The 24,315-nt window shown below is 50.3% G+C and overlaps 10 protein-coding genes across 10 annotated transcripts; 5 read left to right on the plus strand and 5 right to left on the minus strand.

Moving 5' to 3' along the window:
* Window positions 1-313: 313 nt before the first annotated feature.
* Asppvi_001430 (MGMT family protein) lies at window positions 314-775 on the plus strand (the record flags this gene model as incomplete). Its single annotated transcript, XM_043297727.1, has 1 exon — window positions 314-775. The coding sequence occupies one exon, from the start codon at window positions 314-316 to the stop codon at window positions 773-775; it is 462 nt and encodes a 153-aa protein (XP_043153662.1).
* Window positions 776-5,145: 4,370 nt separating this feature from the next.
* Window positions 5,146-5,895, minus strand: Asppvi_001431 (uncharacterized protein; the record flags this gene model as incomplete). The annotated part of the gene is made up of 3 exons (XM_043297728.1): window positions 5,146-5,389; window positions 5,457-5,791; window positions 5,851-5,895. The coding sequence occupies 3 exons, from the start codon at window positions 5,893-5,895 to the stop codon at window positions 5,146-5,148; spliced, it is 624 nt and encodes a 207-aa protein (XP_043153663.1).
* A 2,394-nt stretch (window positions 5,896-8,289) lies between these two features.
* On the minus strand, window positions 8,290-10,284 carry Asppvi_001432 (general negative regulator of transcription subunit 5; the record flags this gene model as incomplete). Its single annotated transcript, XM_043297729.1, has 3 exons — window positions 8,290-8,350; window positions 8,412-9,958; window positions 10,030-10,284. The coding sequence occupies 3 exons, from the start codon at window positions 10,282-10,284 to the stop codon at window positions 8,290-8,292; spliced, it is 1,863 nt and encodes a 620-aa protein (XP_043153664.1).
* A 185-nt stretch (window positions 10,285-10,469) lies between these two features.
* On the plus strand, window positions 10,470-11,744 carry Asppvi_001433 (D-aminoacyl-tRNA deacylase; the record flags this gene model as incomplete). The annotated part of the gene is made up of 5 exons (XM_043297730.1): window positions 10,470-10,728; window positions 10,971-11,149; window positions 11,210-11,252; window positions 11,306-11,532; window positions 11,610-11,744. 5 exons carry the CDS (start codon window positions 10,470-10,472, stop codon window positions 11,742-11,744), a joined length of 843 nt encoding a protein of 280 aa, XP_043153665.1.
* A 390-nt stretch (window positions 11,745-12,134) lies between these two features.
* Window positions 12,135-13,507, plus strand: Asppvi_001434 (CYP40/PPID family peptidylprolyl isomerase; the record flags this gene model as incomplete). Its single annotated transcript, XM_043297731.1, has 5 exons — window positions 12,135-12,150; window positions 12,223-12,290; window positions 12,357-12,366; window positions 12,418-12,504; window positions 12,567-13,507. The coding sequence occupies 5 exons, from the start codon at window positions 12,135-12,137 to the stop codon at window positions 13,505-13,507; spliced, it is 1,122 nt and encodes a 373-aa protein (XP_043153666.1).
* Window positions 13,508-14,025: 518 nt separating this feature from the next.
* Asppvi_001435 (putative MFS transporter) lies at window positions 14,026-16,016 on the minus strand (the record flags this gene model as incomplete). Its single annotated transcript, XM_043297732.1, has 7 exons — window positions 14,026-14,271; window positions 14,349-14,607; window positions 14,673-15,139; window positions 15,194-15,349; window positions 15,403-15,765; window positions 15,823-15,908; window positions 15,959-16,016. The coding sequence occupies 7 exons, from the start codon at window positions 16,014-16,016 to the stop codon at window positions 14,026-14,028; spliced, it is 1,635 nt and encodes a 544-aa protein (XP_043153667.1).
* A 922-nt stretch (window positions 16,017-16,938) lies between these two features.
* On the plus strand, window positions 16,939-18,337 carry Asppvi_001436 (NAD(P)/FAD-dependent oxidoreductase; the record flags this gene model as incomplete). Its single annotated transcript, XM_043297733.1, has 2 exons — window positions 16,939-17,131; window positions 17,190-18,337. 2 exons carry the CDS (start codon window positions 16,939-16,941, stop codon window positions 18,335-18,337), a joined length of 1,341 nt encoding a protein of 446 aa, XP_043153668.1.
* Window positions 18,338-18,596: 259 nt separating this feature from the next.
* Window positions 18,597-20,052, minus strand: Asppvi_001437 (acetamidase/formamidase family protein; the record flags this gene model as incomplete). Its single annotated transcript, XM_043297734.1, has 5 exons — window positions 18,597-19,175; window positions 19,234-19,507; window positions 19,560-19,848; window positions 19,908-19,926; window positions 19,978-20,052. 5 exons carry the CDS (start codon window positions 20,050-20,052, stop codon window positions 18,597-18,599), a joined length of 1,236 nt encoding a protein of 411 aa, XP_043153669.1.
* Window positions 20,053-20,638: 586 nt separating this feature from the next.
* On the minus strand, window positions 20,639-22,042 carry usgS (transmembrane protein UsgS; the record flags this gene model as incomplete). Its single annotated transcript, XM_043297735.1, has 5 exons — window positions 20,639-21,007; window positions 21,057-21,450; window positions 21,500-21,672; window positions 21,735-21,841; window positions 21,985-22,042. The coding sequence occupies 5 exons, from the start codon at window positions 22,040-22,042 to the stop codon at window positions 20,639-20,641; spliced, it is 1,101 nt and encodes a 366-aa protein (XP_043153670.1).
* Window positions 22,043-22,629: 587 nt separating this feature from the next.
* Asppvi_001439 (uncharacterized protein) lies at window positions 22,630-24,261 on the plus strand (the record flags this gene model as incomplete). The annotated part of the gene is made up of 1 exon (XM_043297736.1): window positions 22,630-24,261. One exon carries the CDS (start codon window positions 22,630-22,632, stop codon window positions 24,259-24,261), a length of 1,632 nt encoding a protein of 543 aa, XP_043153671.1.
* Between the last annotated feature and the right edge of the window lie 54 nt (window positions 24,262-24,315).

Here is a 24,315-nt window from a genome sequence, read left to right on the forward strand (position 1 = left end):
CGGTGGCTCGTATCGTGACTCAACAGGAGGACTCTGATTTGCTACATTGAGAGCAACGTCCTGAGCCACCCAACCAGTCTCATATAAACCAAGGCGCGTAACCATTTGCCCTCCGCTTAAACTACGTGAACTAGTTTGGGCAACTATAGTAAGTGAGTCTCAACATTCAACTGATGAAGTCCCTTGTTAATAAAACATATAGGTCATTGTATGATCGCCTACAATCCATCTCTGCAAAGATCAAATCACCGCTATACATTACTTGCAGAAGAGAGCCTGGTGGTTCATATTGAATAAACTCCCAAAATTGACGATGGCATCTCTCACGAAAACCAAGCAATCCCCCTCCAAACTCACACCAACCCTCCCCTCACAAGAATGCTTATCCCTCAACCCCCAAACCAAGAAATTCCTCCACCGCATCTCCCTCCATCCAACCCTAACCCCTTACCGACGCCGCGTCTACCGCACCCTCCTCTCCGTGCCCGCAGGCCGCTGGACTACCTACTCGGCGCTCGCGGCACATCTAGGCTCCAGCCCACGGGCCGTGGGGAACGCAATGCGCACGAACCCGTTTGCGCCGGAGGTGCCCTGTCATCGGGTGCTGGCGACGAATGCGACGTTGGGGGGTTATAAGGGCGAGTGGATCTTGGGTGGGAAGTATCAGGTTGAGAAGAGGCGGTTGTTGGAGGGGGAAGGAGTTGTGTTTGATGAGGGAGGAAGGGCGCAGGGGGAGTGCTTTCGGGAATTTGTGGAGTTGCGGAGTGGGAAGTAGGTCTTGTGAATGTTGTTCGAAGTTTGATGCTTATAGTGATTATAGTTGAATTTATTGAATGCTCTGGATATGTACTGTGAATACTATGCCATTGCTGAGTGAATAGATGTTCACCTTGTATTCTTGATCGGATGTCTATTCTGCGCAGTCAATCTCTAGTCTTTCTCGTATCAACCCTCCGGCTATACGTTCCAGCATCAGGCATTCATGTATGGCTCCTATCTTTATGCGATGAATATAGCTGAGTATGCATGCATCGACCAGTAAAAGAGTATCGCCGGGGAGCAACAAAATTGACAACTCCGAAGGAGAAGACGGAGATGACTTATGGGCATGCTGAATACAATACAGAACGTTTGTTGCTCCGCTTTCCCAACAGTCAACTTGACTAAATCCTTCTAGCTAATGAAGGAAGACAGCAGGAGTCCCAGTTGCTCGCTCAGAATGGGTGATCATTGTCGCATCTCGAGCGCCGAAAAGAGGATGACAGAGGACGCGACATGTTCTACCTCGCAGAAGAGTTTACCGGATGGCAGACTGGTATACCAACCCCAATGGAACAAACCAAGGGAATTGCCCCCTTCCTCCCAGAATGGCTGGTAAACAAGGCCCAGGGTAATTGACAAAGCCACTACACTGATTGCTAAAGCTGATACTTTGAGGAAAGTTGCCACTCTTGGGGGTCCAAGTCCTCATACATAAGGAGAAGGCAATTATCTGGACGATGTTCCCCGCTGAGCGGGTGTATATGTTGCGGCCCTTGTGAAGGCCAACATCGACGCATGAGTTTGCCATGCCGGTCTGTCTTCCTTTCACAGAGTGCCGGGCACTCATCGAGGACTATGCTAATTGCCATGATAATGCATCGTACTAACATGCTCATATTCAGTAAATGCAGCTGCAATTGTGCAGGAACGTCCACTTATACTCTGAAGAAATATGCAAGAGTGTTGTTGACCTAGCCATTTCAGCACCGTTTCCTTACCCTTTGTGGGCAGTCCTTATCGTACACAATAGGAGTCTCATCTGTGGGAGGTTCMGGAGATTCCTGAGTATCTCAATGAAGACGGGACTACAGGTAAGCATCTCAGCTGTGAGGTAATAACAGTAAGTTATAACTAACTATCATTTAAGCCTTGCAGCTCCGTACTTAGAGTCTGATATTGCTGCTGCTGTGTTCTGCGGGGGGATTTGATCCCTCCTATCTCTCTATGATCAGCTCATCATCAACGAGAAGGTTGTTGTTACTTCAATCTCATGAGATTCTATACGAGATCCCGTGAGGTCTTTTGCAACTGCTGCTGCCCCCCTCAGGACCATCACTCTCAAAGGCGGCGAGTTCATTGGTGACGCCATCGCGACTGTCGGACCCTGATGGCTGAGTTGCGCACTATCAAGAACAACCTCCGATCCCCATACTGGCGGCCGGAGGACGGGTGCTATACTCGATACCAAGAGCGATCCTCAATCCGACCCGAAAGGCCTTTCACCTGGCCTGCCGGTCTCGACACCGTATCACAGAAAGGAAACAGACAATGTTGATGACAAGACGGACGCGCACGACAGAAACTGAGTAGAGAATGACAAGACACCTTATTCTCGAAGGCCAACGTGCTGCGAAAGTTGATCAGAACCTTGTCGATACAACTCTAGCTCACAAGGCACGGCGTGGGAAGAGAGGATGGAGCCGGTCCAGTAGCTAGGTTCAAGGTCGACAAGTATACCATAATGGACAACCATTCTGGAGCCCAATTGACTTCCTGGGCTTGTTCTATCGTCTCTAGGCCCTGCACCGGCTGGTAGTCGGGGTAGTTTCCTCTGATGCAGTCAATGCAGTCTTGCATGTCTTGCAGTCAATGTCGACCTCAGCCGAGCCAGCACGGAGGCCCGAACAGATGGCTAATGCTCAACTTGATCACTATTGCCTTTGTGAAATCCCTGTATATCCTTAACACCTACCCTGCTTTGCTCAGCTATCCTAAATGTGCTAACCTGCGGTGTAGGAATGGCACCTACTCATCATTGTGCCTTGCTTGCTGCTGAAACACAATGCTTCGCTCCGACACCTGGGCTTGATGGCTTACACCTTTCCTTCTAATTCCTTTTCGAATCCCTCCACATACCCCTTGAGTTGTTACTCCTGCGGAAGACGCGGACACTTGGCATCCGAATGTCCGGAGTTTAGATCAGCTCTCTGGTATCAAAAACTTTTCTTCCTTTCTACTCCATCCAGGGAGTAATCTTCCATGAATTGCTCCGCTGGCACTTCCGCCTGTCCATGCTAGCCAAGATGAAAGAACTGGCGAACCCATCTTCGAACGCGACTTACTCATTAATTCAAACGAACTTCTGCATCTCTACCTTGAGTTTATTAGACTGGTGGCTAAGGAAGGTACGCATACTCTTCTTTTATTTCTTCACGATGACTGTGGCTAACAGCTCTAGTTGCATCCCAACATAAACTGGCCGCCGTGGACATGAGTGTGGTGAAGCTGATGGATAATGCCGTGAAACCTATTGGGCAGCTGATACCACCGGCGAACCAAAGGAGCGAACCGACAACTGACAAGTCAGCCTGGGCATCGAATTTTCCTCGGACTGCATCACTTCGCAGAAAAGCGCTAGGAAGAGCTCAATCTGCCGCATTGTCCCTTTCATAACATAACGTGGCAGAGACAGAATATCAAGGCTGCCATAAATTGGCATGCAAAGTCCCCACTTGACGAACTGATCCCTGACAAGTTCATCTGCTTCCAAATGGGAGATACATGAAGAGGCGGATATTAACTTAAATAATGGTGCTGTCTAAGGCAGACTCCGGACTGTCAGCTACTTCATCGACAGCTGAGTACCGGAGCAACAAGGTGAAATAGCAATAGCTGCTGGGTATGGTTCGTGAGAACCATATCCGACGCGGGGGGTGCTATTAATGATAAAGCAACGCTGGTAGTGTCTCGCAAACTTTTGGAAGAGGACGAACAGAACTGTACCATTGCCTGTATGCAGTGGCTTGGTAAAGCTCACTTGACCAAGATCGCAATAAACGTCGCTAAAGCAACAATGAGCCCTTGGGCTGAACTGAACTACAACGCCGTCTTAACAAGGCAAAAAGTCAAACACCCGAGCACCATGACCTCTCACAACTGGGTCTCGTCTTCGGCGCCCTCACTCAAGGGACTTAACAGGTCGTGAGCATGTTGTGCAGCTCAGATTAGGTGGCATCCTCCATCAAACTTGTCAGCCAACTGGATAACTATGCGCAGGGTTTAGAGACACTCAGCGATTCAAGATCTTGCAGAGCTTTGACAAGGAGCAAAGCCATTTACTCTGTGACTGTTTCCCAGATCCGAGCTCTTCACGCAAAATGCCGATCACCAGGCCCACGAACAGGCACACCTGGGGAATAACCCAGGAGCTAAAGAAAAGTCTAGCTTTGCTGGCATCACTGAAGCCATTCTCTGAAATCGAGAAGCTGAAAGGCTCTGGAGCGAACCGGCCGAGATGGCTTATTCCTTCTAAGCGGGAGATCCGAGGAATCAAATATGATCCCAATGGAAACCACAATACCTTCCTCCAAAAGTGGCAGGCAGCTATCACCTAGATCCAAACGCTGGGCGAGTTGCCCGACACGAGACACCGCAGCTCAATCCCTGCGATACGTTACGCACAGAAAGGCACAGTTAATGAACCGTATGCCAGCACGAGCATATCATAGATCTGATCTGTTCCTCCGCGAGCATATTCAAGTTATGTTTATGTCTTGCTAGGGCGACATTAATCGTTTTCAATGAGATGTATGACGGGCGTTTTCCTGTTGAGGGAAACATTCGACCAGAAAAGTCCTATTTGCGGTGTCAATTATTGAAGTATACATGCGATTGTGTTTCAGTAATATGATCAAGTGCATCGATCTATAAATCCAGAATATGAACACCATAAGAGATATGTACAAATGAACCATAATACAACAAGTCAAAGTCAATGAAAGCAACCCTTCGCCGTCCAGTCTATCATGAATCGAAAAACGCAAAGAAAATAAATCATCACACATGGTAGCCTTGACACATCCGTCCGACCTGTTCTGTCATCCAGGGCAGGAAACAAATGCACAGCGGCTATAATGAAAAGAGACATGCCTTTACCTTGTCTCCGAACGCCTCTATACCTCATGTTCGTTGCATCATCGAATCGTCGAACGTAAAATATGAGAATAACTGGAAAAGAAAAACAAAATGGGAAACCCAAAAGAAAGCACAAGCCAAAACGGTGCTAGAAAGCGAGAAACAGGATTGGAGAATATGTAGAATCATACAGGTGTAAAGCCGGCGTCAATCATGAAGATGAACATGACATAGACAGAGAAGAAAAGGTCAGGCAGGCGCCTTAGGGACCCGCTTCGTCATCCGGCGCTTAGGCAGATCCATATGATGGGATGAACGAAGATGCTCAATGAGATGGTCTCGCCGCGGGAAGCCATTGCGAGCCTTCCGTGGGCAGTGGTCCACTGGGCAATCCTGGTAGACCGGGTAGTGGACACTGGTCTGGTGCCGCTTGAGATCAGCGGAGCGGGTGAAGGCCTTTCCACAGTCTTCGCACGCATAAGGTTTGGATGATCTGCTGGTGAAGAGTTAGTTAGGTGTTGGATCTAGTCAAGGAACGTACCACAAAACGGGGTGCTTACTTGGAGGACTCGGACGAGGACGCGCTGGTGCTGAGCGAGTATTGTGCCAGCAACGATTCTTCGAGGCTCGGAGTGAATGCAAACTGGGTCTCGTAGGACGAGGAGTAGGATGGGATGGGGACGCTGTAGGATGTGTTCAGACCGTAGAGGTCTTGGACGCTTGTGGTGTTATAGGGACTTGGTGGCGAGAACTCGTAGACCGAGTCGAAAGGTTGACTGAGAGGGATTTCGAGCTCGTTTCCGCCTGAGGGGAAGACGTCTGCAAAGCTGAAGGACTGAGCAGAGTGTGGGCTTGGAGATTGCTCCATTGGGGTGGATGGAGGATAAGTTGAGTTCTGGGAGAACAACTAGTTAGTTTGAACTATTGTAGTAGAAGAGTTMACTTTATACCTACCACTGTGAACCGAGGGTAGAATCTGTCGTTCATTTGAGAGTACATGATAATTGAAGTGTCTAGGTGTAGACGAAGAAGAACGAACGGAAAGAGTCTGGAAGTTCTTATAATAATAATTAAGACGGCAGGAAGCAGAACGCGGCAGCCATGAAATCAACTGGTCGCACGTGCATCAAGTTCTGGATTTCTCCCAATGGATAGCCTAGCCGACATCGCGGCGGGATATACAACGACTTTAAATGAGTTCAAACCAGTCATGGGCGACGTCACCTGAACGAGGAATCAAGGTACCTGATTTGACCCAATGGATGACATTGGTAAGCGAAGACAAGAGGAGAGACGGCCTGAGAGTCGGTTTCCAATGAACCAAGCTGACCAAGTTATTTGGCTAATCTGCTAGTTTTATCATCGCGACACTCAGCCACTATCGAGCCGTTCGAGCGGGACCGTGATTGGAGGGTGTGCTGCGGGAGAGTGAAGCGGTCGATCATCACCAGGCAAGAACCCTGCTTAGCGTTGGCGCCAGAAGACTCGGGGAACAATGGAAACTTCTTTGGCCCTTCTAGCGTCAAACGAGGGGCTTCTTGGGATTCCCCCTGCGCTGGGATTGACAGTTGTGATTGGAGACAGTGGACCGGGATGAATAGCGCACACCATCCGTCTGCAGTCGGGAACACGATGAGAACGATGATAGGTGTGATCATATAATGCCAACATCATCGTTCTACTGACTACCACTCTAGATAGAGGGTATGCACTCATTCACTCCCCCTTCTCCACATGAATGCACTGTGGAACCGCTGCTGACTTTCTGTTTGGCCGCGAGGCTTTGGAGATAGACTCATACTCCGTAGTTCGTACAATCTGCCCATTCTCGGAAGTTGATTGCCTTGTTTACTGGGTAGGTTTGACTTGCGGATCATCTGCGATGAAGGAATCGACATTGGGTGATCTTGATTCGCTGAGAGGCTCACCGGGAAGGCACTGATACTAGTCGGCCCTTAGACAAAAGTATATCAGAGTGAGCTTAGAAAAAGGGCGACAAATGGTAAAATCCCCGCAAAGACAGCCTGAGAGGAAGTACGGAGTACCCCGGGTGGACGAGACTCCAGAGATGGCAAAAGTACGGATTGTCGAGTCATGTGTTCCCGAGCGGACGCTCAGGCAACAACCTGCTCACTTAGTGTACTCAGTAATTATATTCTCTGCTACGATGAGATCACAGTCGCTGAATCAATTCAGTTCACTCGGCAGTCGGCACATTCTCCGGGGAGAAACAATGTCAATCATCAGTCTGCTTGACGTACTAGACTACAGTCTATCTAGTCCAGCGAGTGGCCCAAGAACAGTTGTTCCTACTCCACAGCCCACTCGCAGTAAATCAGCGATTCGACAGCCTTGTGGACTTGTTCCCGTCCAAGTCCACTATGCAAGGAATCATCACCCATCTGTCCAATGATACACAGTCGCACTTCGCCAAGAAAAGCCGGTTGCAATTGATCGCTTGGCCTTGGGCTCGGGGCTTGGACTTTGAGAATGGCCTTTGAAGAAGCCAAAGGGACATCACAACCGCACAGCCCCCGGCTACTTTAGCGTCTGACTTAGCCCATTGAGGACTAGGCGATTGGCAAGGCTTCCGGGCGTACATCTGATGCATCGAGCTGCTCCTCCATGATCATGATGATCCAGGTTCAAAAATCCCGCACCTCCGATTGCTGTGAGTAAGGATGCAAACTACGGTCGTTTTGCACGGGAGAATACGAGGAGGAGTCGTCGAGTGAGGCGGATAGAGGCTTGCGTCAGCCAGTTGTCCTTTTTGACAACCGGGGCAAAGATGTACTATATTCCTGTCTACGATAGTCCGTCCTCGCTCGTGTGACGCAGGGAAAACGTTTATCTTGATTAGGGGAATTATGATAGGGACCAGCGAGCAAGCTTCAGCCAGGTCCTGCCAGGGTGTCATCTGCTTGCTTCACAGCCCAGAGGAGCTATTGATTCATCTTAAGCTCTGACGGAAGGGCAAACCTTGTTTGGTGAACCTAGCCTTGCAGCTTTGTTCTCCTCACCATCTTTAGTTGTGCTGTTTCTTACTTTTGCTGGATCAGCCAACCTAGGAAAAGAATGTAGCATAGGCAGAACTCCCATGTTCTGCTGTCCCATTCATTTACTCATTCACAGATGACACCATAGAAGAACTATGAGAAGGAAAAAGAAACAGACAAGGAGGGGAAAAACAGTGGCAGGAAATAAATGAAGTGAATATCACATATTCCCGCCATCACCAGTCAAAACCCAACCAGCCTAATGCGGACATTCAAGACCACCACAAGTATCAAAGATGATGATGGAGATGAAGATGAACCTATCAAAATATCCCTGTTCGCCACCTGTCCAGCAGAAAAAGGAAAGCCCGCCCCATATGCACCCAAGATACACTTCTTATAATTCATCCTCCAGATACTTGTAGATAAATTTGAAATCCGCCTTGCGCCGGTTCATCCTGCGTCTCGATTAGTTTGTTGCATGGAAAAGAAAAGAAAAGAAAAGAAAGAAACGCTTACCAGGTACTCTCGTAATCGAAGAACCGATATGTACCCTGTTCATAGTCCTCGGTGATGTTTTTCGGCTCCTCATGGCGTTGGAACCAAGTCTGGTACTGTTTATGGAAGCGCCAGCTCTGGTTCTTGAGCGCCTTAGCCGCCAGGTACTGCTGGTAGCTTCCCTGACGGTAGTAGAACAAGTAGAAAAGCGTATCGGTATCTATCCGTCCGGTGTCATACAGACGAGGATCATCGAATATGGCGAGTGGTTCTTGCGGGTAGTAGAGAGGGGTGTTGTAAGGATTCGAGGGTCGGTAATGACGGGGCTTCTCTGCATCGGCAGGCTCCGGGCACGTCGCCAGTGATGCTGCGAGCAGCCGCTGAACCGATGGTGACGAGCTTGTAGCACTGTTCGCCGCGCGGGTCTTGGTGATCTCAAACGACTGGATCAAATCCTGCAGCCCTGGAGGCAGATGGTAGATGGACTCGTCGCGCTGCTCATCTTCCTTGCCTGTCTCACCGTTGGCCGTCGCAGGTTGTTCCTTGGCGGCTGCGGCGTTCGCCTTATCCATCGCTGGGGTAGAAGGCATCGTATTCGAAGCACTGGCCGCTGCGGGCGTCCCTGCGACGCTGGGGCTGAGAGCTGGAGTCTTGGACCGACTGTGTCCACCAGGCTCTTCGGTGACGGTCGCTGTCGCTTTCGATACTGGTTGGACCGAGGACACAACTGGCGACGCAGTGGATGACGCTCTCGAGACTGGAATGGCGGCGGTGTAGGCAGGGCTCGTACCAGGCGGTGGGGGCAGAGGGGCAATACCGACACCGTTTTTGTCGCTGGCAGCTGCGGCAGCCGCTGCTGATGCGTATTTGAGAGTCTCACCAGGGGGACGAGTTGGAGGAGGAGCGGGTTTCATGACAGAAGTGGCGTTGTTGGGTGTTGGAGGGTGAAGTGTTGCGAGAACTGGCAAAGGTGACTTCATCTGCGCTGATGGCCGGCGGAGCCCACTAGCGTCAGCTTTCGACGATTTCGCCTTCACTTCCGGCTCGTCCTCCTGGATCGATTGTGCGTCCTGCGACGAAACGCGATCGTTGTCTCCAACCATTCCAAACTGCGCCTCGGCGTCTTCGCCCAGATTGAGATCGTCATAGAGCGTCTCGTCTTCTCCGCAGTAATCGATGTTGTGTCCATCATCCACGTAGTACTTGATACTCTCCTTCAGATCCACCACCTGGCTGGTTTCGACCGCGCCGTTCTGAAGCGCTCGTAGCAGCAACTCAAGTTTGTTGACGTGCCACTTATGTCGCTCCAGTATCCGTGAGAGGTCCGATAAACGATTTGTCTTGGTGATATCCTTCTTGCCCTTCTTCATCTGCACGTGAAGGGTCTCCTCTTCGGCCTCCATCGCCTCAATCTTCAGTTGAAGTTCGTCCACGCAGGTCGATAGGAAGTCGCAGGCTTCGAGTTTTTCTTTTTCTTTGGGATCGAGTCGCGACGCAGCGGAAAGGCCTTCTTTGGAATACGCCTTGGTCTTCATCTCCTTTTCCACGGCTTTGAACTGCTCCATACACTGCAACCTCTGTTAGCTTTCTCCCATGTCCCGGAAAGGCGGTGTCAGTCGGTTTGGAATTGTTGGCCCACAGTTTCGATTGCTCTGCGCTGCTCAAGCAGCGGTCCTTTATCTTTGACCTCATTACCCGAAGCCCATGACTTGATCTGGTCGCGGAATCGCTGCAGCTTCTTGATCTCTCGTTTCAGGTTCTCCTCCAGCTTATCTCGCTGGGTAGGATTCGATGTTGAGCGGATCTTCTCATAGATCCCCTCAAATGTCTGTATGCCTTCTGCGACCTTCTTGAAGGTCTTGTCGATCTCTTGCTGTGTTTTGCGGGACGTCATGGCTGCTGTTCACATGAACAGATCGCCGTGGGAAGAAAGGGAATTTTCGGAGTTTTAGGGAGATACGGAAAGGTGATCGACGGGTTGGAAGCTGCGGTTCCAGTGGGACGGAGGAGAAGGGTGTTGGGCGACAATGCGAAAGTAGACGCGCTGGGAGATGATGCCAGAAAAGGCTGGGAATGTTAATGAATCTCCTGGTGCTTGTCGGAGTTGTCAAGAACCTGGTGAAGGCGGTGAGTTTGGCGGGCAGCAAGCATATGTGCGGGAGGGTTATCGAAGGCGGAGGCGGCGAAACTACTGTTATCGCCATCTACTTACTCTACGTGAATGTCCCTACGCTGATTCTTTTATGGGTTGAATATTCTACTGCTCTGTATCAAAGAAAATTTGATAAGAGCTTGGTCCTAGGAACTGATGATATCCCTGTTGTGCCTTTTGAACTAGGTATGTCATCTCCGTTCCCGGCTATTTCCCGATGCGTCTTTATTCTGATGCATAGCCTGTGATGCCTCATAAAGGCCATTTTATCGCTTTGACAATAGAATCTAACAATCGTCTGGACTAGTTAGATTTTCCATTGAATATATCTTTTTTGGGATTCGGAGCGAATCCTCCGCGAGATACTTCGACATGAAAGGTGCGCCTAGCTCCCTCCGCATAGTCCCTCTCCGCTAATCCATGAGTAGCGGTCATCCAGAGAGTGAAATCTGCGTCGGTCACGGTAGACGAGAAACTGGTCTCGTCAATCGGCCGCGGATTGCTTGTCCTTGCCGGTGTAGGCAAGGAGGATACCGAAAAGGACGCAGATACTCTCATTCAGCGGATATTGAAGGCCAAATTATGGCCTGCCGAAGAAGGCGGCCAAGTGAGTAGCCTATACCCCGGGCAGGGCGTACCAGAAGCTAACCATGTTTTTCCCATTCAGTGGAAAAGGAACGTGCAAGACATTGAGGGAGAGGTGCTCTGTGGTGGGTTTGGCCGTCTAGAGATCCTCGAATGCGCCCTTTGACACTTGACACAGTATCACAATTTACGCTCTACGGTCAATTGAAGAAAGGCAGCAAACCCGACTTCCACGATGCAGCCGACGCGGAGACAGCACGGAAACTATACGATTACTTCTTCCGCCGGCTGCGCGAAGCGTACAAACCCGACCGGGTCCACAACGGCGTCTTCCAGGCCATGATGGATGTCGAACTGAAGAATGATGGGCCGGTGGGTGTAGATTACCGCAGTGAGGATGCGGCGGTCAGCTTTTGCTCCTCCTCGTGCCTTGTCTCCGATTAAGTCTGTCAAGCCGTACTGACGATGAGGGTCAACTTTAGGTCACAATCGAGATCAACACCAAACTGGCGAAGGAGAAAAAGCCCGGGGAGGGACAGAATAAGCCGCAAGGCGAACGGAAAGACGGGGAGACGCAAACCATTGAGTTTGAACTACCAGCATCACTGCTGGAATAATGACCTAACATACTGTATGCTGAAAAGGTGTTTGGTTGCTTGGGTTCGGGTGTAAATATTAGATAGATTCACAAATTGAACATAACGTAATGATTTGGGCTAGTTCCTTTCCAGAATGAACCTCAATGGACCCTCCATGCATCTAAAATTGGAAGTGGTCTTATATTGTTCGTTACTGCCCGCAGACTGAATGAGTGCGGAGTTGATGGAAGCTTCTTGAAGCATCGCAAAAAGGGCTGGTCCAGCCCACTTTGTCCGTTAATTCCTCAGCTTCTCCTCACTAACTCCTCTCACTTTCTGACACAACACTTTCGCTCTCTCCACTGTTGATCTTTCCTAGTCATCTCTCGGCATATTCATTCATTATTGCCCTACTTCTAGCTTGCAATCATGGCTGAGACTCAGCGTACGTACTGCCCCGTCTAGTGTGGGGTTCTCGACCTCGGGATGAGGGGTTACTGATCTGGTGTGATCGCAGGTCGTCCTCGCGTCTACTTTGACATTCAGATTGGCAACCAGAAGGTCGGCCGTGTTGCGCTTGAATTGGTGAGATTACCAGTCTCTTTTTCGTCAATTGGGTCACTCAGCTAATGTTTGACTGTGTAATCGCAGTTCAATGATGGTACAGAACGTGTTTCCAGTTTTCGTCGCTGAGATACTAACGGACCCCCAGTCGTTCCCAAGACCGCAGAGAATTTTCGTGCCCTTTGCACAGGAGAGAAGGGCATGGGAAAGCAAGGAAAACCACTGAGCTACAAGGGTACGACCTTCATCCTATCTCTTCAAGGTGCGATTCAGAGTCTCACGGTTGCGCGCGCTTAGGATCCATTTTCCACCGTGTGATCAAGCAGTTTATGATCCAGGGTGGTGACTTTACCAATTTCAATGGAACTGGTGGTGAATCCATTTACGGCGAGAAATTCCCCGACGAGAACTTCGAGCTCAAGCACGACAGACCTTTCCTCCTCTCGATGGCCAACTCTGGTCCCGGGACGAATGGCAGCCAGTTTTTCATCACCACTGTCCCGACCCCCCACCTAGACGGCAAGCACGTGGTCTTCGGTGAAGTGATCAACGGAAAGAGTATTGTTCGCAAGATCGAGAACATGCCTACCCAAGCCGACAAACCTACCGCCGACGTGACCATCGTTGACTGCGGTGAGCTTACTGGCGACGACTACGAGAACGCCACCAAGCAGGTTGCCGACGCCACGGGAGACCCCTACGAGGACTACCCCGATGATCACCAGGGCGAGGAGCTCAACGCTCAGGTCTGCTTCAAGATCGCTTCCGAGCTAAAGAACTTTGGCAACACTGCTTTCAAGAGCGGCGACCTTGCCCTTGGTCTTGACAAGTACCAGAAGGGTCTGCGCTACCTGAACGAATTTCCTGATCCCGATGAGAACGATCCCAAGGACCTCGAGCCTCAGATGAAATCTCTTCGCTTCACTCTTCACTCCAACTCGTCCCTACTCGCGAACAAGCTTGGTCAATACAAGAATGCCCAGAACTGGGCTACCTACGCCCTTGAAGTCGCCGACGCCGCCAACGCCAAGGAAGCAGATAAAGCCAAGGCCTACTACCGCCGCGCTGTCGCCTACAGTGGCCTGAAGGAGGAAGATGAGGCTCTGAAGGATCTCCAGGAGGCTTTGAAGCTGGCCCCCGGTGACGCTGGCATTCTTAACGAGATCGCCAAGGTCAAGAAGGCGATCAAGGACCGTGAAGCCAAGGAGAAGGCCGCCGCTCGGAAGTTCTTCTCGTAAAGCAGCGGCGTCATGGTTCATCGGTCAATGACTCATGATTTTATGTAATCCTTTCCTTTCAGTTGCGCACAAAAGCGGTGATGCTCATTGCATTTCCTTGCGATTCCCCGTTCTCGAGCAGTCAGAAGCTGATGGGGTTTCTGGGCCAATATTTTACCGGCTCTGAAGCATGGTGACTGGCGCATTGTGTTCGTTCTCGTGATACGCCCAGCAATTGTTCAACTAGCGTATGAATAAAATAATCCCAACAAGAGGTCGAGTATATGGGTCTCTGAAGCGGAGTCGCGAATTTAAACATGATAGATTTAGATCACGATCGACTATTGGTAGCTGCAAGGGGACATGAGCCTTGGGCTGGAATTTGATATTCCGACAATCCATATACAGATTCTCTGTGGTTCAGTAGATACAACAGAAACAGGATTCAGCAACTGAAGGGATACGATTACACCATCCTCTCAATACCCAAATAACAGCTCATACCTGATCTTTGAAACGCAGACAACCCGAGCAAATACCTACGAAATTGAGCGTCCCGTCTCAGCAAGGAATTTCTCATAACGCCCCTTGCACCTCCGTCTCCAGCTCTTCCCCCAGATCAACATCGGTCCAGCCATAAGCATGGACAAAAGCACCCAGATGCCAAAGAATGTAAACGGCCAGCCGTAATTCGTTGCGTCGATGAAATGCTGCACCGAGAATGAAATGGCGAAGTTGATGCAGGAGGAACAAATGGCGAGGACGATGACGAGTTCTCCGGAAATCTGAGGTTGTCAGACGATACTTGTCTCACGTGGGGCCATAACGAGGGTTTGGGAAGTATTTTAAAGGTGAGACCTACCCGGTCGAAGCACTCCATTGCATATGCGGTCGCGATACTTGTCGCCGAGACTTGCTGTGCGATCATGCAGCAGAGCCCGACGGCGATCGACATCCAGTGGTCACCGGMCGTGGCGCCCCAGCCGTAGGTGAAGTAGCCTACAGCGCCGAGAATAAATGGGAGGATATAGGCCCAGAGACGCATCTCGGGCTCTTTATAGCCTTTGTTCCGACGGGCTAGGAAGAGGACGATCCAGTCTGAGAAGGATCCGATGCCCATGCTAGTTCACTGTTAGATTGAAACTGTCAAGACTCCCTTGTTGGAAGAGATTGTTAGTATGCTTACCCGATAAAGTTACCGACAAGAGCAGCTAGGAATAATAGGCCTACTGAGCCTGCACTCCAGTTGTAGGGTGGCCCCGTCATGATCTCCGAGATGGTATTGAAAGAGACGATACCGGCTGTACAGCCAAAGGCGAATTGAATGCCGGCCAGCACAATGTTTGGAAACGCAAAGAGGTAGAAGGGACGCCGGAAGTATTGGTACCAAGTCGTCTGGTCATCTTCAAGGTAGTGGATCAGGGCGACTTTCTGGCGATAGCTCCGACGAGGAATGTCGACTTCACCAGCGCCATGGCTTACAGCGACAGACGTAGACGGTTCGAGCTTCTGAGCCTTTTCAGGCGTGGCTTGTGCGTCATCCTGTGTGGTGCAAGTCTCAATCTTCGCAGCTGAAGGGCCTCTGTTCCCGAATCGGTATCTCGGGAACATGGTATCATCGAACGTGAAGATGAATAGTAAGATCAAAATCCCCTGATGAGAGTCAGCTCCTAGATCGCAGTCAAGATTAAGACGGTCGAGGCTCACGCATGCAATCGCAACAATAGGCTGGCTCCATCTCCAGCCGATACCATCAGTGATATACCCACCCAGGATCAGGCCCAAGATAGAGCCCAGCTGCTGGAAGAAAATGTAGATGGCCACCATTCTACCGCGCTCGTGTGTAAAGAAAAGATCGAAGATCTGGGGTGGTCCGTCAGCAGAAGGATCCTAATTAAGAACGACTCAATGCAAACCGTTAATTGAATAAGAGCCTGATATGCGGCCGTTCCAATGCCACCGATAGCAGACATAGCGTAGTATTGGGCCGTGCCTTCGAAGAACGCACCCCAAATACCGCCGCCGAGAACGAAGAGCAAACTCAGAATGTAAACAATCTTTCGTCCGAGCTTCATTGCCGTGGGGATCCAGATCACATTGAAGAATCCAAGCAAGAGGTAGTTGAGGGCTGAACCCCCGTTCATGTTCTCCAGAGTAACTCCAGTCTCCTCGGCTATGGTTGTCCATGCCGCACCCCAGTTGTTTTCTCCAAAGGAGTTAACGCACGCATAGGCAGATATAAGAAAGAGAGTCCAGTATTTCTTGCTTCTAGACCAGTTCTAATCAAGGCATCAGTACCAGACCTAGAGTCATGAGACAACTCAAACTCCACTCACCAGAGGATCAGCAGGGGAGGATGAAGGCTGCGGAATCAGAAGAATATCCCGCCCTGCATGGGCAGCACCCGTTAAAGCTGCGGAGGCTGTACAAGATTAGTTGACCACCGTGTCTCATTTGAAAGGGTGTTATTACCGTCGACCAGGTATACAGTTCCTGGGACATCTGTGTAAACATCATCCCAACGAGCCATCATGTGTCAAATTGATATCCACAAAAGACTTGCTTCCACTATCGATCATCACAGGAAATCGTGTCCTTTAAATATTTTCACGGGCATAATACATTCGGGAATAGATTTACAATAACTCTCTTTGGGCCGAGCGGTTCAGCACGTAGTTTCCCAATGGCATTCTCATTGGAAGAGATTGTGATCCCAAATACCTTCGATACCACTCAATACCCCTCACGAAAACCCTGCCAAGGTATGCCATTCGATAGCAGGCGACCAGGGGATATTGGCACTAGCACAGCATTGATGCAATGAGATAACCGCGCTGTGGGTCATATCCGTTGACCTCACGAGAGGGGAAGATACGATAAGTGACTGAAAGGAGGAAGCTCCAAACGACAATGAGATAGCAAGGTCCAATGGAATACAGTATCGCGGACCGAGGGACGAGGAAATTTCCCGCGATGTCATTGTCTCGTCTATGTCAAAGCAACAGGGGTCAATAATTCGGCGAGCTCGACCAATACCTTCATTGAGAGGTGGTCAGGCGATAAGCCTCAGATAAAGTATATCGACCAAGGCTCTTTATCCATCATTATGGGTCTGATTAAAGATGCGGAGACATGACGATCTTGGATGATTACCCCAGACTTTCTGGATGCGTCCAAGAGACGAGGAAGGTCCAGCCGGTGCAGCTTCAAGGAATCCGAAGTGGGGAAAAACCACAAACCCACAACAAGATAAGACGGTCTCTGTCAGTAGCGTCACCCTTGAGGCAGACAGCTCGGAACGATCCGACACTCTGCTTTGAATTGATATGGCATGATTCGCGTGCCGCATTTCTGTCATTGAAATACAGCTTCACGCCCAGTCGCAGACGAATATCTCGTTGACGTCCGTTCCATTCGCGTTGCTAGTATAATCACTGCCTTGACCTGGTACTATGGCGTCTTCGAACTTGACCACCGAATCTTCCATTCTCATTACTGGGGCAGGCACATGGGGCTGCTCAACTGCTCTACATCTCGCTCGTCGAGGCTACAAAAATGTCATAGTTCTCGATCCTCATCCAGTTCCTTCGCCCATCGCGGCAGGCAATGACATCAATAAAATTATGGAGCACAACGAGCTCAAGGGTACGACTGAAGAAACTAAGATATGAAGAGGATGTCCCGTCTTCTAACAGTTAGACAGATGGCTCATCCGACCCCCGAAGCGCAGCCTTCTCGACATTTACGCGGGCTGCTCTAAAAGCCTGGAAAACTGACCCGGTTTTCCAGCCTTACTTTCACGAAACTGGCTTCATTGTATCGGGCCACACGCCTGCTCTGATTGACCACATACGGAAGGACGAGGTTGAACCGTCGGAAACAAACTTCGTCAAGCTGGAGACAGCGGAGGATTTCCGCCAGACCATGCCGCCAGGCGTACTGACAGGCGATTTCCCTGGCTGGAAAGGCTGGTGGCACAAGTCTGGAGCTGGGTGGATTCACGCCAAAAAGGCCATGATCTCTGCTTTCAATGAGGCTAAGCGCCTGGGAGTCAAATTCATCACTGGCTCTCCGGAAGGGAATGTCGTATCGTTAGTATACGAAGATAGCGATGTAGTTGGAGCCAGAACCGCCGATGGCCGCGTACACAGAGCCCATCGCACTATTCTTTCGGCTGGTGCTGGCAGTGACGGTCTCCTAGACTTCAAGAAGCAGCTTCGGCCTACCGCGTGGACTCTCTGTCATATTCAGATGGATCCAGAGGAGGTCAAGCGATACCGGAACCTTCCCGTGTTGTTCAACATCGCCAAAGGCTTCTTCATGGAGCCTGATGAAGACAAACACGAGCTCAAGATTTGTGACGAACATCCGGGCTACTGCAACTTTCTCTCTGACCCAGACAGACCGGGCCAGGAGAAGAGTGTTCCCTTCGCAAAGCATCAGATTCCGCTCGAAGCGGAAGCCCGCGCACGAGACTTTCTCCGGGATACGATGCCACATCTGGCGGACCGACCACTGTCTTTCGCGCGCATTTGCTGGGACGCTGATACCCCAGACCGTGCGTTCTTGATCGATAGACATCCTGAACACCCCTCGCTGTTAGTCGCTGTGGGAGGTTCCGGCAATGGCGCCATGCAAATGCCTACAATTGGCGGCTTTATCGCTGATGCTCTAGAGAGTAAACTACAGAAAGAGGTAAAGGACGTTGTTCGATGGAGGCCGGAGACAGCTGTTGATCGAGACTGGAGAGCGACTCAGAATCGATTTGGTGGGCCTGACAGGATCATGGATTTTCAGAAAGTCGGAGAGGATCAGTGGACGAGGATTGGAGGAAGGAGCGTCCGGTTATAGACCTGTCGGCGTGTTCATCGGCTTGAAGACTAGCTTAGATTTTCATGAAGTGTCGCTACATAGATAGCATGTTTGGAGCTGGCCACCGTACTTTGGAGTTCAGGGAATTGCTCTTCCGCTCAATGGGCTCGGGAGAAAGAAGACTCTGACGAAAATATCTTGCGTAAACCTTGTTCTGTAAGCCGAAAAATATGCAGAAGAAAGGAAATATGGCGATCACACTAGTGTAAATATACCTAGTGTGTAGTGGAAAATCAAGTCACTTGCTGGCAAAAGCACAACTTCCCATATCCATCTTGACTACCTCTGCCTCAGGCCGGATATCAAAATCAAAGATGTCCATGGGCACCCCCAACGTTGTGCACGCATTAGGAATGTCCACAAGCCCCGCAATATGCCCCTGAACAGGGGCACAGCTCAACAGCAGATAAATCTGATAATCACTGTACCCATAGCGGCGAAGATACTCAATGACCCGCAGACAAGTCTGACGATACGCAACCGTCGCATCCAGGTAATGCTGCTTGCCATGCTCGTCGACGGAGAACCCTTCAAAAGTCAGATACCGGCCGGGCCCGAACTGGGGTTCAACAKGGCCGGGGTGAAAGATGGGAGACTTCATCCCCATCTTCGCCATCCCGTCTTTGAGTACTGTGAACTTGAGCGTTATGACGCCCGCCATCTCGATAGCGCCACAGAATGAAATCTCCCCGTCGCCTTGCGAGAAGTGGAGGTCGCCAACGGAGAATTTGGCTCCTGGGACGTGCACGGGGAGGTACACTTTCGAGCCGCGGGAGAGGTTCTTGATGTCGCAGTTTCCTCCGTGTTCGGGACGGCCCTAGTCAAGTCTCTTAGGTTATGTTCATGGGGTTCTGGGAGGGAAGGTGTGTACGAACGGGGATCGTCCTTGCGCCTTCTTTGGCGATCTTGGCTTTGATGTCTTCGTCCGCACTGCCGGCATGGACATTCTTCGGTTCGGGGGGCTTTGCGACATCGCGGCCCCTGGTGTTCGCCGCGATCAGTTCCCCTTCACGACGGTTCCACTCCGCGAGGATCTCAGCTGAAGGAGCGCAACCCAGAATACCTGGGTGGATGAGACCTGCGAACCGCACGTGGGGGATATGCCGCGAAGAACAGAAGATTCCCTCGAAATCCCAGATTGCTTTGGCACTGTTAGGTAAAGAAGTCAGTTGTGTGCAGTGTAAGGGGAAGACAATCGCACGGTTCAGGATAGATCTCATCCAGAAACCCTCCACCATTATTGGGACTGAAGATTCCCGTGAAGCCCCAGGGCCGGTCCTCGAACGGCTGAACGTCTTGGATCTCAACAAGGAGAACATCTCCAGGCTCGGCCGTCTCAATCTCAAATGGACCGGAGAGATAGTGGATTTGCGTTAGGTCAACGTTCTTAACATCGTCGGCAGAATCATTGTTCTTTATCTGGCCACCAGTCCAATCGAGACATTCTATCTTGACCACTTCGTTGTTGGCGATCTTGCCACAGGCCGGCACTGCAAGGATGTTCATATTAAGGGGAGTACATTGACGATGTCATTTACAGCAGACGTACCATCCGGATGCCACCGATTCTAGCGATGCGTCAGTATTGTGGACATGCAGGGCTCTCAGACAGCACATACATGTAAGCCCGGTTGCTCCCAAGCAGGCTTATTGAGATCTACTTTGAGAGCGGTACGGAGCCCTTTGACGCCCATTTTGAGGTCACTTAGCCGTTCCTATAGGAATATACCAAGAAAGGGTAGTATTATGGTTTGAGGCACGCGTAGTCTACCAACCGCAGAAGATTGATAGGATCGCACAGGAACAACGCATCCTTTTGAATCCTCGCGTCAGCTTCAGGAACCGAGGAAACTGTCCTGTGAACCTATCCTTTCATCCGATATCAAGTATACCCCGCAGGCGGGGAGGACAGGATAAGATGCTACTCCAAATCGCAGATGTTACTCCAAATTGTACTGAGCGCATTACGCGATGTCTACGTATCAGCGATGCATCCTTATCACTGTATCTCGCTTATCAGCGGGCCTCCGCAGTGTAACAGCAAATCATATCCAACCAAGAAAGGCATCGTTCTGAAATTGAGATGATAAACATGGCAGGAAACGGCTTCGCTATGATAGATATGGTAGGTGCGGGATCCTACATCGACAGGGATCTACCTTTCAGACTCAGGCCATTGGCTCTCACTGTTTGCCGCTATGCTCGAGCAGTGGTCCATCGATTCCAAGCCTTGACCTTCTGCCGCATCAAAACATTGCCGATCTATAAGACTTGGGCCCTTCAAGAGAACTTCCGTCCCGGACTTTCGGGTATTTTTGTCCCCTGCACTTCCCCCTCATTCTGTAAAGCCAGATTCAGCTTGTCCAGGTTATCTAATGACAGCCGCAGGAAATCATGCTTGTTCTTCCAGGTGACTTGGCTCTCGGCGAAACCTTCACTTTCGGCGGGACTGGGTGGGGGATCTGTGATCTTTGTGATCAGATATGCAGTCGATGCTTGTGCAACGCCGTACATCAGCACTCCAATGTAGGGTGCTTTGAGGACCACGGTGAAGGCGAAAGCGAAACCGAATAGAACGCCTTGGCGATCCATAAACCAGCGGCGTTTCTGTTCTGGTGTGAAATGGATCCGGCAAAAGTAGGGTTCAAGCTATATGCCATGTCAGACAAGAAAAGAGACTGACGCCACCGCAACTCACCAGTTCGCGCATTAGACTGCGAGATGCAAAATACGTATGCAAGAACCTGACAATGAATCTATTTGGGAGAACCAGACCTGCCCCGAAGATTACGGCGGCAGGAGTTGTTCCCACGCTGCTCTGGAATGTATAGAAGGAGGCTGCAGGCATGACGAATCTTCCCACAACAGGAAGAAGCGAGACCATGTAGAGTCCGAAGAGAGTCCCGAACTTGCGACCGTATCGCCGCAGAAACAGTATCATTGCCTCCGGAATCGGCTTTGATACGCCAGTAGCTCCTTTGGTTGAGTACATCGCTAGGTGTGGGTAGTACATGGCACGAAGGGTCCTCGGGTCGTCAGCCTTGTGCTTCTGAACGTAGGTTGAGTCAACCCATTTCAAAGACTCCATAAAGCTAAGCAATTAGCAGAGGTACTTTCAATATAGGGGTGTAACGGGCTTACATTTCACCAAGAGTTGGTGTAACGTATCGCATTAAAGTCATGAGTAAGAATGGTACCTGAAGGACAGAGTTGTTGAGGAAGTTCAGGCCATTCAGGATGTAGTCATCCCATGAGCTACGATCTAGATCGGAGAACCATGACGCGATCCAGACGAGAAGCTTGACACCGATGATCTAGTCAAAGAAATCTTAGCAATCGGCAACCCAGGTAAACAAAGAACCAATAACAACCGCACCGGAATTTGAATAATCAGATGGATGATCACTCCAACAGCTATTGCTAGAGCGGCCTGCCGAAAATGGTCATACTTGAAGAGCTCCGGATTACGCAGAGCTCGAACAGCTTTCAAGAGATTAGCATTGAACTAAACTCACAAGAGCATGGATAGGCCCTCTTTGGTTAATTGTCCAAACGTTCTCGAAACTACTAGACCGACCAAAAAGGGATCGACTACAAGTAACAAAAAGGGCTTGGTTTCAACTTACTTCCGACGACTGTGAGCTGGAAACCGCGGATGACGGCATTAGGCTCAAAATTGGACATGACGGACGTTCAGTGAACCAGCGAGCTGGGTTATTCTTATGAGAGAAAGATAAAACACAGAAGGCTCCCTACCAGCGGCAATTTATCCCTTTAAATAGAAGTAGTCCACTTAGTGATGCTAGCATTCAATCTAGCAATAAATGCTGGCACAGGCAACCAAATAAGGTAGATAATGCAGGAAACAAATGCGTCATCGCATTTGATGATTGGACAGATAGACGCCAGCCGCAAATTCATTACTAAGGCGACGTGAGGCGCGCGGACCCACCTGTTCATGTGTCTTTGATGCCTCAGGCGACATTCCCCACCTGTCGATGCGAATCACGAGGGAGAAACAATCATTAAGTGGTAGTAACCGGTCCCTCATCAACAGCCGATGTCGATGATGATGATAATTTCCATCTGACAGGAGATAACTTAATCGCCGTTCGTTCCTTAGGTTCATCCATCTTTCACTCTCCTTGATTACATGGTCATTCCTTGTCTTTCCCTACACCATACCTCTCCATTTAGCTTTATAATTCACCCTTCTGCTATTGCTTTCTTCAATGTAACCCTTTTTATCGGTCGTTTCTTCTGCTATCAATATGCCCGAGTCCTCGGATGTACTCCCCGCTCATATTAGGTCTATCCGTCGATCTGCTACTTTGCCGACCAAACTACAACCCCGGAAGCAGCCCAGCTCCGAGTTCTTACGCACTACAGCCTCCGAAAATGACCTGTTCTTCCACCCGTCTGCGAAGATAGTCCACTTCTCTCCCCGGGCCCTTGCGCCTATACCATCGAGTACCGCTCCCGCCGATTTCGACTACCCGGTTGACACTATTGAAACTCTTCCATGGCGATCGGCGACTGAGCGAACAGTTGCCTGTGCGCCTCTGAGGCTTGAGAAGGTGCATGGCCTGACTGTCTTCCTGAAGTGTGGGAGTGTCGTTCATGCAATACTCAAAAATTCTCAGTGTTGGTGTGTGGATGGAGAGTCGACGTTTGTTCTGCGCATACGGCCTCTCACATACTATCGCATCGAACTTCCGAATGAGACTGAGGAAGATAAGAAACTAGTAGCGGCTATGAAAGAGGCGCTTTCAAAGGTTCTGCGATATGAAGTAACGCCATGCCCCTTTAAAAGAGGTTTTACTGTTGAAATACCTGAAGAAGCGAAAGCTCCGAGGCGGAAGCGGGCATGGCGCCCAAAGGGGCGAAGAGAAAGTGCCCCCGTTCGATCGACATCGGTGTTGGAAAATGCACCTGCAGCGGAAGACTTGGCTCTGCTTAATGCAAGTGCTGGGGAAGATACGGATGGAAATACAACCGATGATAGCGGCTTCACCACGAAAGGCAGTGATAGCACAATTCTAGAGACGATCGCTGATGATGAAATGGAGGCGCCGTCTTCAGTCACCGTTCCCGGGGTGCTACCTCTTCCCACAAGCTCTGTGGCGGAAACACAACATAGCTTCGAAACCTTGCTGGCAAGGTTCGAAGAGGCGTCCGACCAGCAGGTTGATCCCGACACGTCCTACTCCTCAAGTTTCGAGTCATACCACTCGATTGAAATACCACCATCTCCAGCCGCTGAGATCAATTCCCCATTGACAACCGCATCGCCGTTATCAGTCGCTTGCCCGGACAAATTCCCGGATCAACAGGAATGTTTGGCGGAAGACATGACGTTTCATCTGCCGGATTTGTCCMAGAAGAGATTCTATTCAGCAGCAGAGCGCGGCAATAGCACGGTCTCTCAGGCTGGAACTTCACCGATGGATCAGTCCTCGGGGTCGAATTCCACATCGTTCCTGGACATCTCCTCGAGCCCTGAGGCTGACCTTGCAAGGAACCTGAGCGACATGAGCATTGAATTTCGCCGGCGCTCCAGAGCGTCGCGAGAACGAGAGATATCCCCTATGCCACCACGGTCCATTCTGGTCAGTAGTAGTCCACCGGAAAAGCAAGATGCAGCCTCCATCTTCCAGAAGACTGCAACCCTTGTCCTGGTGCCTCCAGTGCAATTGTTCATATTGTTGATTCACATTGCGGCGAGAATTGTTTTAGGCCCAGCTCTTAACTCAGCGATGGGCGATTTCAGCCGAAGACTTGAATACCATGCCGCCAATTCTCAAGAAGCCGTGGATGACTATGATATCCCAATTGCGCCCGACCGTCGAAAAGAAACAGGATCGGATGTCACGAAGAAACTCGATCCCTGGGATCTGGACTAACTATGTCATGATCCACCTTCATCGTCTTTCCCTGATATCTACTTCCTCTTGCCT

This window comes from Aspergillus pseudoviridinutans (assembly GCF_018340605.1).
Source record: "Aspergillus pseudoviridinutans IFM 55266 DNA, scaffold_1, whole genome shotgun sequence".
In the NCBI taxonomy this organism is placed as follows: Eukaryota; Fungi; Ascomycota; class Eurotiomycetes; order Eurotiales; family Aspergillaceae; genus Aspergillus; species Aspergillus pseudoviridinutans.